This window comes from Schistocerca cancellata, chromosome 8 (assembly GCF_023864275.1).
Source record: "Schistocerca cancellata isolate TAMUIC-IGC-003103 chromosome 8, iqSchCanc2.1, whole genome shotgun sequence".
NCBI classification, from domain to species: Eukaryota; Metazoa; Arthropoda; class Insecta; order Orthoptera; family Acrididae; genus Schistocerca; species Schistocerca cancellata.
Genome location: NC_064633.1, coordinates 6,810,430 through 6,825,023, shown reverse-complemented (window position 1 = coordinate 6,825,023; position 14,594 = coordinate 6,810,430). Strand labels below are relative to the sequence as shown.

Genomic DNA, 14,594 nt, shown 5'->3' with positions numbered 1-14,594 from the left:
CCCGACAGTCAAAGGATACCACTCCTTTTTAGCGTTCTGCGAAGTGCACAATTTTGCATTTCTCTACATTGCGATAAAGTTGGTAGCTTTGCCACCAGATTGATCTAGAGGGACATTGCTTCAATTACTATGGGACAGAATGCCTTCATAAATAAATTCATCATCTGCGAATGACCTGAATTGCAATTAACAAAAATCTATTAACTCAGTCATCTACAGGGCGGCCAAAACAAAATGCCCCAAATACAGGGCGTAATCGGTACAAGTGAAGACATTTTTATACTGAGGACGGTGCACTGAATAACATTAAATCAGTATTTGCGATATTTTTGCTGACTAATGATCATAACTATAACAAGTCTTATGTTTTTAGATTTATTAGTATCTCTAAGTACGTGTGGCAAGAGCAAGCAATTAATGGTTGTTTTCCCTCATGCAGCAAGTGGTAGCGAGGCCTACGAGAAAGACAGGCCGCGGTGCGTACGTCACGAAGGTAGTCTCGTGCTTGCTCGCTCGCTCAAATCAGCAGACAAACTACGTACACTCCTGGAAATGGAAAAAAGAACACATTGACACCGGTGTGTCAGACCCACCATACTTGCTCCGGACACTGCGAGAGGACTGTACAAGCAATGATCACACGCACGGCACAGCGGACACACCAGGAACCGCGGTGTTGGCCGTCGAATGGCGCTAGCTGCGCAGCATTTGTGCATCGCCGCCGTCAGTGTCAGCCAGTTTGCCGTGGCATACGGAGCTCCATCGCAGTCTTTAACACTGGTAGCATGCCGCGACAGCGTGGACGTGAACCGTATGTGCAGTTGACGGACTTTGAGCAAGGGCGTATAATGGGCATGCGGGAGGCCGGGTGGACGTACCGCCGAATTGCTCAACACGTGGGGCATGAGGTCTCCACAGTACATCGATGTTGTCGCCAGTGGTCGGCGGAAGGTGCACGTGCCCGTCGACCTGGGACCGGACCGCAGCGACGCACGGATGCACGCCAAGACCGTAGGATTCTACGCAGTGCCGTAGGGGACCGCACCGCCACTTCCCAGCAAATTAGGGACACTGTTGCTCCTGGGGTATCGGCGAGGACCATTCGCAACCGTCTCCATGAAGCTGGGCTACGGTCCCGCACACCGTTAGGCCGTCTTCCGCTCACGCCCCAACATCGTGCAGCCCGCCTCCAGTGGTGTCGCGACAGGCGTGAATGGAGGGACGAATGGAGACGTGTCGTCCTCAGCGATGAGAGTCGCTTCTGCCTTGGTGCCAATGATGGTCGTATGCGTGTTTGGCGCCGTGCAGGTGAGCGCCACAATCAGGACTGCATACGACCGAGGCACACAGGGCCAACACCCGGCATCATGGTGTGGGGAGCGATCTCCTACACTGGCCGTACACCACTGGTGATCGTCGAGGGGACACTGAATAGTGCACGGTACATCCAAACCGTCATCGAACCCATCGTTCTACCATTCCTAGACCGGCAAGGGAACTTGCTGTTCCAACAGGACAATGCACGTCCGCCTGTATCCCGTGCCACCCAACGTGCTCTAGAAGGTGTAAGTCAACTACCCTGGCCAGCAAGATCTCCGGATCTGTCCCCCATTGAGCATGTTTGGGACTGGATGAAGCGTCGTCTCACGCGGTCTGCACGTCCAGCACGAACGCTGGTCCAACTGAGGCGCCAGGTGGATATGGCATGACAAGCCGTTCCACAGGACTACATCCAGCATCTCTTCGATCGTCTCCATGGGAGAATAGCAGCCTGCATTGCTGCGAAAGGTGGATATACACTGTACTAGTGCCGACATTGTGCATGCTCTGTTGCCTGTGTCTATGTGCCTGTGGTTCTGTCAGTGTGATCATGTGATGTATCTGACCCCAGGAATGTGTCAATAAAGTTTCCCTTCCTGGGACAATGAATTCACGGTGTTCTTATTTCAATTTCCAGGAGTGTATCTACACCTGTATCGACAGCATACGGCCGAACTGCAGATTAGGTCCCTCGCGGACCCACGCCCAGGAAGACTCCTTTCGCGACGAGCAGTTAACGCCCCATACCACGGAGCCGCTGCTCGCGTCGCTTACGCTGATGCCGCGGTCTGCGTGCTGTCCCTCTAGCACCGGCCGATAAGTCGCTTCTTGATGCCCCGACTGCCAGCTCTCCACGAGAGCCCATACAGCCTCTTCTTAAACTCACGCGAACAGCACACTTTTCCCCTTTCCCACTAGAGGGAGACACCGAAGCCTTCAATTGTGACAACGGCGCCACGGCTAGTAAACGGAGGGCGACTGCTTCACGCTACGCTCTGCGGAGCGCTTTTCAAATCTAACTTTACTACGGCTCAACCTTTGAAAATTATCTACCCAGAAGGAACGGTAAATATTCGGGGATATGTCAGGAACGACTATTCGAAGCAAAATATGAAGACTAAAATGAGTGTAGTAGAAGAGACGTGTTTCAATGTATCGAATGTGTCAAGTACTCATAGCGAATCACAGGTGATGTCCTCAGTGACATGAGACAGGGTCGGCAAGAAAAGTCCATGCACTTTCAAAGACAATTCATAAGCGATACAGGTAAACGTCTAAACCGTCTTCCTCCTGAATGCGAGCGCAGTGTGAGAACCACTGTGCCGTCTCGTGTATGAAAGGAAACCAGGATGAATCGCTGTTTCTAGGATTCCTATAAGATTTTCACTCAGTGGTGCATCGAGACGTCTTAAGGCATTGAGTCAGCTAACTACGTTTGCCTCAGCTTCTGTATCATCTGCATTGACTTTGCCGTCGACGGGACATTAAACACTAGAATTCCCATTTTTTAACCAGGTTTGCGACTGCTTCGAAAATATCGTGCTGGGCACAACTCACATCTCTATGCCAGATGGTGAGTTGCCTACGGGCATTGGCGTAATATTAGGCGTGGGCCTGAGGAGAGTGACAGGATCTTTGTTGTTTTTGTTACACAGGCTTGGCAAAATTAAACCGGCTAGGAAAATATTAATAAGACTGACTTGTAACGAAAGAAAAGAAGAACTACCCATCACCTAAAATACTGGAAACTGTGATTTCGATGCACAAGGTTTCTGCTACCTCTCACCGCATGCGCATCACCCGATTCCTCTGTGCCAAGTATTTCACTGTGTTACATTTGAGTGACATGCGGCATTATCTGTCAGAAATTCCCAACACACTTTGAAGAGCTGATGCACATTCTCAACACTGTTGTTTGATGCGCCGTGTCTGGTGTTCGTAACGTAAGAAGATACGAGGGCAGTTCAATAAGTAATGCAACACATTTTTTTTCTGAAACAGGGGTTGTTTTATTCAGCATTGAAATACACCAGGTTATTCCCCAATCTTTTAGCTACACAACACTATTTTTCAACGTAATCTCCATTCAATGCTACGGCCTTACTCCACCTTGAAATGAGGGCCTGTATGCCTGCACGGTACCATTCCACTGGTCGATGTCGGAGCCAACATCGTACTGCATCAATAACTTCTTCATCATCCGCGTAGTGCCTCCCACGGATTGCGTCCTTCATTGGGCCAAACATATGGAAATCCGACGGTGCGAGATCGGGGCTGTAGGGTGCATGAGGAAGAACAGTCCACTGAAGTTTTGTGAGCTCCTCTCGGGTGCGAAGACTTGTGTGAGGTCTTGCGTTGTCATGAAGAAGGAGAAGTTCGTTCAGATTTTTGTGCCTACGAACACGCTGAAGTCGTTTCTTCAATTTCTGAAGAGTAGCACAATACACTTCAGAGTTGATCGTTTGACAATGGGGAAGGACATCGAACAGAATAACCCCTTCAACGTCCCAGAAGACTGTAACCATGACTTTACCGGCTGAGGGTATGGCTTTAAACTTTTCTTGATAGGGGAGTGGGTGTGGCGCCAGTCCATTGATTGCCGTTTTGTTTCAGGTTAGAAGTGATGAACCCATGTTTCATCGCCTGTAACAATCTTTGACAAGAAATTGTCACCCTCAGCCACATGACGAGCAAGCAATTCCGCACAGATGGTTCTCCTTTGCTCTTTATGGTGTTCGGTTGGACAACGAGGGACCCAGCGGGAACAAACCTTTGAATATCCCAACTGGTGAACAATTGTGACAGCACTACCAACAGAGATGTCAAGTTGAGCACTGAGTTGTTTGATGGTGATCCGTCGATCATCTCGAACGAGTGTGTTCGCACCCTCCGCCATTGCAGGAGTCACAGCTGTGCACGGCCGGCCCGCACACAGGAGATCAGACAGTCTTGCTTGACCTTGCGGCGATGATGACACACGCTTTGGACCAACGACTCACCGTGCTTTTGTCCACTGCCAGATCACCGTAGACATTCTGCAAGCGCCTATGAATATCTGAGATGCCCTGGTTTTCCGCCAAAAGAAACTCGATCACTGCCCGTTGTTTGCAACGCACATCCGTTACAGACGCCATTTTAACAGCTCCGTACAGCGCTGCCACCTGTCGGAAGTCAATGAAACTATACGAGACGAAGCGGGAATGTTTGAAAATATTCCACAAGAAATTTCCGGTTTTTTCAACCAAAATTGGCCGAGAAAAAAAAATGTGTTGCATTACTTATTGAACTGCCCTCGTACTTTGACCGAATTCTTAGAGCTAAGAGGTATGTCAAGGAACTGCTTAATCCATAAGTGAATTAATTGACAAAAGATGAGCGGCTGTATGGATATTTAAAGCAATACTTAACAACGACACACGCGCCCTTGACAACATTTTCACGAGTGCGTGAGGTGTTCGGTGAGGAGAGGTCAGTCTGGGGCAGCGAAGTCTCCTGGCCACCCAGGTCGCCTGATTTCTCTTCTTGTGATTTCTACATGTGACACAAACTGAAGGATCGCGTTCAGTACTCAGACACTGTAAGAGCTGCGGCAGAACACTAGAAACGCTACTGCTGCTGTTCCACAGAGCTGTTAGGCATGTCACACAGTTCGATAAATCGAACACAGCGGTGCATCGACGTTGTAAGTGCAGATATTGTTATACGTGGTACATTAATATGAATCATTCTGTGGGTTGCTTTTTCTCTGCATCGAACAGTCTTCCCACAAACACATCACAGACTTTAAGACCTGATATTTTCGGCACGATCGTAACTGCACTACTAAGTGGAATACGCCTGCCGATATAGACTAACTGTTCTGAAAATCGGCGCTCCTTCCTGCGTCCGTTGAAACGGCTCGCAGCGGGTGTCTCGGCAGAGCATTTGGAGGTGATGCGTTGGTTCACTCCTGGGAGTCGTAACGCACCAGAAGTTGAGTATTGATTTTTAACAGGTTTTATGAACTTTAATTGAATTCAATTTAATTATTCTTGTTAATTATACCAGCCGTATTTTTTGGGGGTTTCCCGCCATTCATTCTCGTCTGCCCAACCGCGGGAAGGTGGTAATATTTGAAAGGGTGGTCCGTTTGTCCCCTTTTGAGGACGAAAAAGGGGGGGGGGAGTCAGAGTAAATCTGTGGTTGTTCGGATTGCTTCTTTCCCCTCCCAGCTTACCTACGGGTTTATTCGACTGTTAGCCTCTACCAAGTCTGTGAAAGTCTAAGGCACCAATGACTCTACTGTTTAAAATGCAAGGCACTAAGACCTGATCCATTCTCTCGCCTACCATAACTAGTATTACTAGACTCACATGTAAAAGGTACTCTAAGAAAGAACTAGTCAATTGTATAACGTATTCCTGATCATCTGGAAGCTGTAACTTACGTAAATTTGTGTTTATGTATATTTGGCTATAATCAAGCAAGGTTGTTAGTCTACGCCGTAGTGGATTTTTTATATTGTTTCTAGTCAGCAAAAAACTGTTGTGTGTTTTTCCATTTCAATACCTTTTAAGGCTTTTACTCAACGCACTTATGTGTTTCATACAGGTAGTTGGTTATTAGTGTATTTTCTTGCCATGCAAAAGTTTGCCATTTCATTACGGGTAGAAATTGTTGGCTTGAAAGGAGGATGTTGTAAAGGTTCACAAGTCCTACCTTGCGAGCGTGTCTGTTTGCCGTAAGTTAACTGGCAGAAATTTTTAAAATTTGTTTTTTTTATACATTTTGGAAATGTTAATGTTATTAACTGTGAGTGCCCCCCCCCCCCTCCTCCTGTGCATGACTCATGCGTTCTGGTTTTTCTATTTTGAGAACTTTTGTAAACAGGATTGTCTTTATATGTTGGAGACAAGTTTGATTCTGCGCCATTTAATGAATGGAGTGAAATTTACCTGTAATTTAGCTGAGTTTGAAATATTATACAGCGTCGCGTTGTACACGTTAAATTGTTTGCCTGTACTTGCCTTTTACTGGCGTGAAACTTTTTATAATAATTTAAAAGTCCTTCCCTATAGTAAATTGTGACTTATTTGTTAAATGATTGTTGGTTTTTTTAAAAAAAATATCGTAAAGTCTTGTACCAAAGGCCGGCCGGAGTGGCCGAGCGGTTAAAGGCGCTACAGTCTGGAACCGCACGACCGCTACGGTCGCAGGTTCGAATCCTGCCTCGGGCATGGATGTGTGTGATGTCCTTAGGTTAGTTAGGTTTAAGTAGTTCTAAGTTCTAGGGGACTTACGACCACAGCAAAAAAAATGGCTCTGAGCACTATGGGACTCAACTGCTGTGGTCATAAGTCCCCTAGAACTTAGAACTACTTAAACCTAACTAACCTAAGGACAGCACACAACACCCAGCCATCACGAGGCAGAGAAAATCCCTGACCCCGCCGGGAATCGAACCCGGGAACCCGGGCGTGGGAAGCGAGAACGCTACCGCACGACCACGAGATGCGGGCTGACCACAGCAGTTGAGTCCCATAGTGCTCAGAGCCAGTTTTTTCTTGTACCAAATTTGAATAAAGAGTGTTACTGAAAATTATGTGTAATTTCACCAGTTATTCCTTGGAACCTACTTCCACTTTACATTTTGTGTATTGATTGAGATTAATAACCAGTAGTAATTTTACAGTCCAACAGTATGGACCACAGAAACGAAAATAAGTCCAGTAAATATGGGGTCTAAAGAGCATACCGTAAGAGCCATGAGCATCAGATATACAGCGCTCCTCTTCTACTGAATAAGTGCCCATAGCTCTTGAAGTATGGATTTTAGACCCCATGTTTACTGGACTTTTTTTTCTTGTTTTGGTCCATACCACCACTTCTGACAGTTGCCTACATTACAATCATAACAACATTGCCGGTACCAATGATTTTCGGTAATAACTTTCCACTCGATGATTTCCGGACCAGGGTCCCTTACTTCAAATTGCAATTTTTACCCATCATCCCTGAAAGTTTGTGACATTATGACTGATTCGTCCCAAAAGAGTGAAAGTCATATTTTGTGTCTTATCAACGAGTCAGTGTCGTAGTTCTTTTCGAATGAGTCAGTAAAATAACGACAATTTCGAAGCTTCTGGCAGATTAAAACTATATGTCGAACTGTGAATCGAACCCGACACTTCTGCCTTCTGCGGGTACTGACTGAGCTACCCTAGCACGACTCACGACCCGTCGTCACAGCTTTATTTGCGCAGTATCTCATATCTAACCTTCACAGAAGCTCTCCTGGAAAAATTCGTTCTGGAAATGAAACATTTCATTAACGAAGACACAAGTACGTCCTAGGATGCTAGATTCATGATCCATAGACTGTTTGGCAGAGTCTAAATTCATGAACTGACACGGCGAATACTGTTGATAGCCCGTTGCTGCACTATATACAGGGAAAGTCACCTAACATTACCGCTGGATATATTTCGTAAACCACATCAAATACTGACGAACCGATTCCACAGATCGAACGTGAGGAGAGGGGCCAGTGTAATTGTTTAATATAAACCATACAAAAATTCACGGAAGTATGTTTTTTAACGCAAACCTACGTTTTTTTAAATGGAACCCCGTTAGTTTTGTTAGCACATCTGAACATATAAACAAATACGTAATGAGTGCCGTTTGTTGCATTGTAAAATGTTAATTACATCCGGAGATATTGTAACCTAAAGTTGACGCTTGAGTACCACTCCTCCGCTGTTCGATCGTGTGTATCGGAGAGCACCGAATTACGTAGGAATCCAGAGGGAACGGTGATGGACCTTAGGTACAGAAGAGACTGGAACAGCACATTACGTCCACATGCTAACACGTTTTTATTGGTCTTTTTCACTGACGCACATGTACATTACCATGAGGGGTGACGTACACGTACACACGTGGTTTCCGTTTTCAATTACGGAGTGGAATAAAGTGTGTCCCGACATGTCAGGCCAATAGATGTTCAATGTGGTGGCCATCATTTGCTGCACACAATTGCAATCTCTGGCGTAATGAATGTCGTACACGCCGCAGTACATCTGGTGTAATGTCGCCTCAGGCTGCCACAATACGTTGTTTCATATCCTCTGGGGTTGTAGGCACATCACGGTACACATTCTCCTTTAACGTACCCCACAGGAAGAAGTCCAGAGGTGTAAGATCAGGAGAACGGGCTGGCCAATTTATGCGTCCTCCACGTCCTATGAAACTCCCGTCGACCATCCCGTCAAGGGTCAGCCTAGTGTTAATTGCGGAATGTGCAGGTGCACCATCATGATGATACCACATACGTCGACGCGTTTCCAGTGGGACATTTTCGAGCAACGTTGGCAGATCATTCTGTAGAAACGCGATGTATGTTGCAGCTGTTAGAGCCCCTGCAATGAAGTGAGGACCAATGAGGTGGTCGCCAAAGATTCCGCACCATACATTTACAGTCCACGGTCGCTGTCGCTCTACCTGTCTGAGCCAGCGAGGATTGTCCACGGACCAGTAATGCATGTTCCGTAGATTCACTGCCCCGTGGTTTGTGAAACCCGCTTCATCGGTAAACAGGTAGAACTGCAACGCATTCTCTGTTAATGCCCTTTGACAGAATTGCACTCGATGATTAAAGTCATCACCATGTAGCTGCTGATGTAGCGACACATGAAACGGGTGAAAGCGATGACGATGCAGTATGCGCATGACACTACTTTGATCCAGTCCACCGGCTCTCGCAATGTCCCGTGTACTCATGTGTGGGTTCATGGCAACAGCAGCTAACACACCAACTGCACCCGCTTCTCCTGTGACGGACCTGTTACGGAACCATTTACGTGCTACGACCATACTTGTTGCATACAGTTGGCGGTAGATGTTTTGCAATATGCGGCATGTTGGATGCTCTCTGTCCGGGTACCGTTCTGCATACACCTTGCAGGCTTCAGCTGTATTTCGTCGACACTCGCCGTAGATGAGTATCATCTCCGCCTTTTCAGAGTTCGCATACACCATGGTCACAGTTACTACAACACTACACTATCACAGACGTCTGGTAACACGGTGTACTACAGTTGGTCTGCGTGCGGAGACGAATGCAGAATAACAATAGCAGCAAGCGCTACATGCGGACACTGCGACAGCTAGACCAAACCACAACGGTGCACTACAGCCACACTCGTAAACACGGTCGTCATCGTAAACATGTCCCTGCAGATGCTGCTGGCCGACCGTGGCCCGTGTTTGTTACAACACGCAACTAAACGTCGGAGGTTTCAAGCGTCAACTTTAGGTTACAATATCTCTGGATGTAATTAACATTTTACAATGCACCAAACAGCACTGATTACGTATTTGTTTATATGTTCAGATGTGCTAACAAAACTAACGTGGTTCCATTTAAAAAAACGTAGGTTTGTGTTAAAAAACATACTTCCGTGCATTTTTGTGTGGTTTGTATTACACTAGCCACTCTCCTCACGTTCGGTCTGTGGAATCGGTTCGTCAGTATTTGATGTGGTTTTCGAAATATATCCAGCGGTAATGTTAGGTGACTCAGCCTGTATATATATATATATAGTTTTAGAACACCCACAGCTACACCAGCTTAAATCGCTGTAACATTGTTAAATGACGTACGTACATGAACACATACTAGATTATATGGCGGGCATGTTAATTTAATATACTGTGATACTGAAGGAGCTAGATTCAGTCTCATATCTGTTACTCTTGATTTACGATTAATGTCACTTCATTAAATAATTTCGGCTGTATATCTCCATAGTTCCAAAAACACATATTTCTCCTGTGGAGCTGGCCGTCCTTCTAATGACATCTGTGTCTACCCATTCTTCTTTTCACTCCCTATATTGAGATATCCGTAAACTTTCCTAAATAATGAGGAAACAGAAAACAACCCTTATCGTTATGTTTAATATACGAGATTGATGAGGTCTTAAGCACCTACCTGTTCACAGTGAATGTCATTCCACATGTTAACATTAAATCTGTATGTACAATACATAAATCACTACGTTTCCTCTTTACCAGTGAACACTGCGTTGTCACAACGAATGAAGTGTCTCAGACCACAAGCTCTCTACTCACCCGCGGCGCTGACAATGGTATTTTTCTCCTTCACGCTTACCCTGTAGTACTCCTGCCGGCCACTGTCCTCTAGCTCTCCTGCGTCTGGAAAACCGTTCCCTGTTACAAAGATCCCTCCTCTGACGTCGTATTCGTTGTTGATCCAGTTCAGCAGGCTGCGCAAGCCCCACGGAACGACCTGAAACATAATAAATACGAAAAGCATAATCCAAATGTCAACGTCCAGAAAACCTGTATCCTCTGAGCGTTCCGCAGTGGTGTACCTGATCGAAACGTCTTCTCGGCTTACAACCAGCGTCACTTCGATTAAAAGTCACGAGCTTTATTCGGGTGTCTGAGCCATCGTCACCAGTGTCTGTTTTACTCCTCATGACGATGGCGGAGACAGCTGTCAAAACTCGAGTGTTTCACTCAAAGCGACGCGGGTTGTAAGCCGAGAAGATTTTAATGGTTCAAATGGCTCTGAGCACTATGGGACTCAACTGGTGTGGTCATAAGTCCCCTAGAACTTAGAACTACTTAAACCTAACTAACCTAAGGACAGCACACAACACCCAGCCATCACGAGGCAGAGAAAATCCCTGACCCCGCCGGGAATCGAACCCGGGAACCCGGGCGTGGGAAGCGAGAACGCTACCGCACGACCACGAGATGCGGGCGAGAAGATTTTATTGGCTCAGTAAATCTGCTACTGCCACTCTTGAAAGCTGAGCTCTCTATTGGAGAGAAAACTTATTTCTTTTCAGTCAAATATACCAGCAGGTTGGATGTGGGGCAGACAGAATCGCAATTCGGAATATTTAGGAAAGGATTTCCAGTTCCCGTATTTACTTGACGACTCAGAGAAAATTCCCGAAAACCTTGATCAGAATGGAGGGACAGAAGTATTTTTATCAAAACTAGACATAGTTGTCTCACTGGGAATTCCGCGATCGTTCAATAAGTAAAATATGGAGTTTCAGTCTTCGATCGCTATTCTTTATTTCCAATTACCGGTTTCGGGCTAGCTGCCCATCTTCAGATCATATGTTGTAGTTACAGAGTAACTTGTCCGTACAGAACACACTGTTCACTGTCATAAGTAAAGTAAATCTCAGATTTACTTTACTTATGACAGTGAACAGTGTGTTCTGTACGGACAAGTTACTCTGTAACTACAACATATGATCTGAAGATGGGCAGCTAGCCCGAAACCGGTAATTGGAAATAAAGAATAGCGATCGAAGACTGAAACTCCATATTTTACTTTTAGAAGTATTTTTAAACTATTTCAATTATTCGAATCAGAAACATGTGTGCGTGGTGGTGTGGGAATCGGATGTAACCAATATCGATGGGAATATTTTGTTCCATGGAAGAGAGGCCGCTGAGGATATTTGAGAAGTCAATATTACTGCAAGATACCTTTTGTTTACACGACGACTAGCTATGTATGATGCAACAAGGAATTGTATGGTTGGCTTAAAAAGGGTAAACGATTTTCAATTGGGCAAGTCACCTCTGTGCCAACGCCTTACCGCAGTGGTAACATCGGTTCCCGTCGCATCACCGAAGTTAAGCATTGTTGGGCTGGACTAGCACTTGGATGGGTGACCATCCGGTCTGCCGAGCACTGATGCCAAGCAGGGCACACTCAGCCCTTGTGACGCAAGCTGAGGGGCTACTTGACTGAGAAGTAGCGGCTCCGGTCACGAAAACTGACATACGGCCGGGATAGCGGTGTGCTGACCACATGCTCCTCCATATGAGCATGCAGTGTCGATTATGGGCTGAGGATGACATGGCGGCCGGTCGGTCGTTGGGCCTTCCAAGGCCTGTTCGGACTGGGTTTAGTTTAACTCACCTCTGTGACTAATTCGATGGAGGGCACCAGCGTGAGAAAAAAATTAGAGACATTCATGGTGATGTATTTCAGGACTTTTCATGAAAACAAAAGTGATCTGTGTCTATCTACTCCGTTACCCTTGTATTCACTTACAAAAATATCAATTGTCCGTCACCTGCCGAAAATTAATAATTCTAAAATACACTCCTGGAAATGGAAAAAAGAACACATTGACACCGGTGTGTCAGACCCACCATACTTGCTCCGGACACTGCGAGAGGGCTGTAAAAGCAATGATCACACGCACGGCACAGCGGACACACCAGGAACCGCGGTGTTGCCTGTCGAATGGCGCTAGCTGCGCAGCATTTGTGCACCGCCGCCGTCAGTGTCAGCCAGTTTGCCGTGGCATACGGAGCTCCATCGCAGTCTTTAACACTGGTAGCATGCCGCGACAGCGTGGACGTGAACCGTATGTGCAGTTGACGGACTTTGAGCGAGGGCGTATAGTGGGCATGCGGGAGGCCGGGTGGACGTACCGCCGAATTGCTCAACACGTGGGGCGTGAGGTCTCCACAGTACATCGATGTTGTCGCCAGTGGTCAGCGGAAGGTGCACGTGCCCGTCGACCTGGGACCGGACCGCAGCGACGCACGGATGCACGCCAAGACCGTAGTGCCGTAGGGGACCGCACCGCCACTTCCCAGCAAATTAGGGACACTGTTGCTCCTGGGGTATCGGCGAGGACCATTCGCAACCGTCTCCATGAAGCTGGGCTACGGTCCCGCACACCGTTAGGCCGTCTTCCGCTCACGCCCCAACATCGTGCAGCCCGCCTCCAGTGGTGTCGCGACAGGCGTGAATGGAGGGACGAATGGAGACGTGTCGTCTTCAGCGATGAGAGTCGCTTCTGCCTTGGTGCCAATGATGGTCGTATGCGTGTTTGGCGCCGTGCAGGTGAGCGCCACAATCAGGACTGCATACGACCGAGGCACACAGGGCCAACACCCGGCATCATGGTGCGGGGAGCGATCTCCTACACTGGCCGTACACCACTGGTGATCGTCGAGGGGACACTGAATAGTGCACGGTACACCCAAACCGTCATCGAACCCATCGTTCTACCATTCCTAGACCGGCAAGGGAACTTGCTGTTCCAACAGGACAATGCACGTCCGCATGTATCCCGTGCCACCCAACGTGCTCTAGAAGGTGTAAGTCAACTACCCTGGCCAGCAAGATCTCCGGATCTGTCCCCCATTGAGCATGTTTGGGACTGGATGAAGCGTCGTCTCACGCGGTCTGCACGTCCAGCACGAACGCTGGTCCAACTGAGGCGCCAGGTGGAAATGGCATGGCAAGCCGTTCCACAGGACTACATCCAGCATCTCTACGATCGTCTCCATGGGAGAATAGCAGCCTGCATTGCTGCGAAAGGTGGATATACACTGTACTAGTGCCGACATTGTGCATGCTCTGTTGCCTGTGTCTATGTGCCTGTGGTTCTGTCAGTGTGATCATGTGATGTATGTGGCCCCAGGAATGTGTCAATAAAGTTTCCCCTTCCTGGGACAATGAATTCACGGTGTTCTTATTTCAATTTCCAGGAGTGTACATTGTGCTGTGTCAAAAGCACGGATTTCGTACGCCATTGCAAATGCCGAGCATCCGATCCGGTAAACGGCCAAAAACAACTGATGAATGCAATAGTCATATGTATATGACTATTAAAAGGCGATAAAACATGTTCTAGATGACCCGAGCGTGCCGCAGAGAAAACAACTCGCCATTGCTGATTCCAGAGAAGCTGCATCAGTGACGCGACGCAGCCGGCCGCTATATACGTTACCCGACGGCCAAAAGGGATAATAATTTAACTGTCAAAAATTGGTGTAGCGTTGCATGCTTGTTCATGTAAATGGTTCCCATTGTATGACATAAAATAGTTAGTTCCTCATTAGACCTCTTACCGACAACGTTAATCTCGGGGTAGGTCAAGATCGGATATAGTACCGTCCCACTGAGTGTTGTATAGAGGCACCGCAATTGCTGTTTAAGGCTTGGGAGAGGTGAAGGAGTTTGGCTGGTGAAGTCAGTGTAGAATTTTCTGCAGTTTACGGAGATAGTGTGGCAACTTTGTCATTTAGGCCCCTCTTGATAGACGTAGCTGTGACTGTAGTTTTCCTCCCAAGGCCGAGCTATAGAACATATGTAGGTTCCGGAATTTTGAAGTAGTCGCAGATTAGACACTGGTTTCCGAAATTGAGTTTTAGCGCGGTCGATTGGTTGTCGTCCTGTGGACAATTCAGAAGGAAAGAGTGGTTATTTTGCTGTG

General features: G+C 47.1%; 1 protein-coding gene across 1 annotated transcript in view; it reads right to left on the bottom strand.

Annotated features, from left to right (window-relative positions):
- The window catches only part of LOC126094958 (myrosinase 1-like), a 118,406-nt gene that overhangs the window by 4,162 nt on the left and 99,650 nt on the right, over positions 1-14,594 (bottom strand). The window contains exon 10 of the mRNA XM_049909613.1: positions 10,475-10,612. Within this exon, the coding sequence (XP_049765570.1) occupies positions 10,475-10,612 (138 nt within the window). The remainder of the gene's footprint in view (positions 1-10,474; positions 10,613-14,594) is intronic.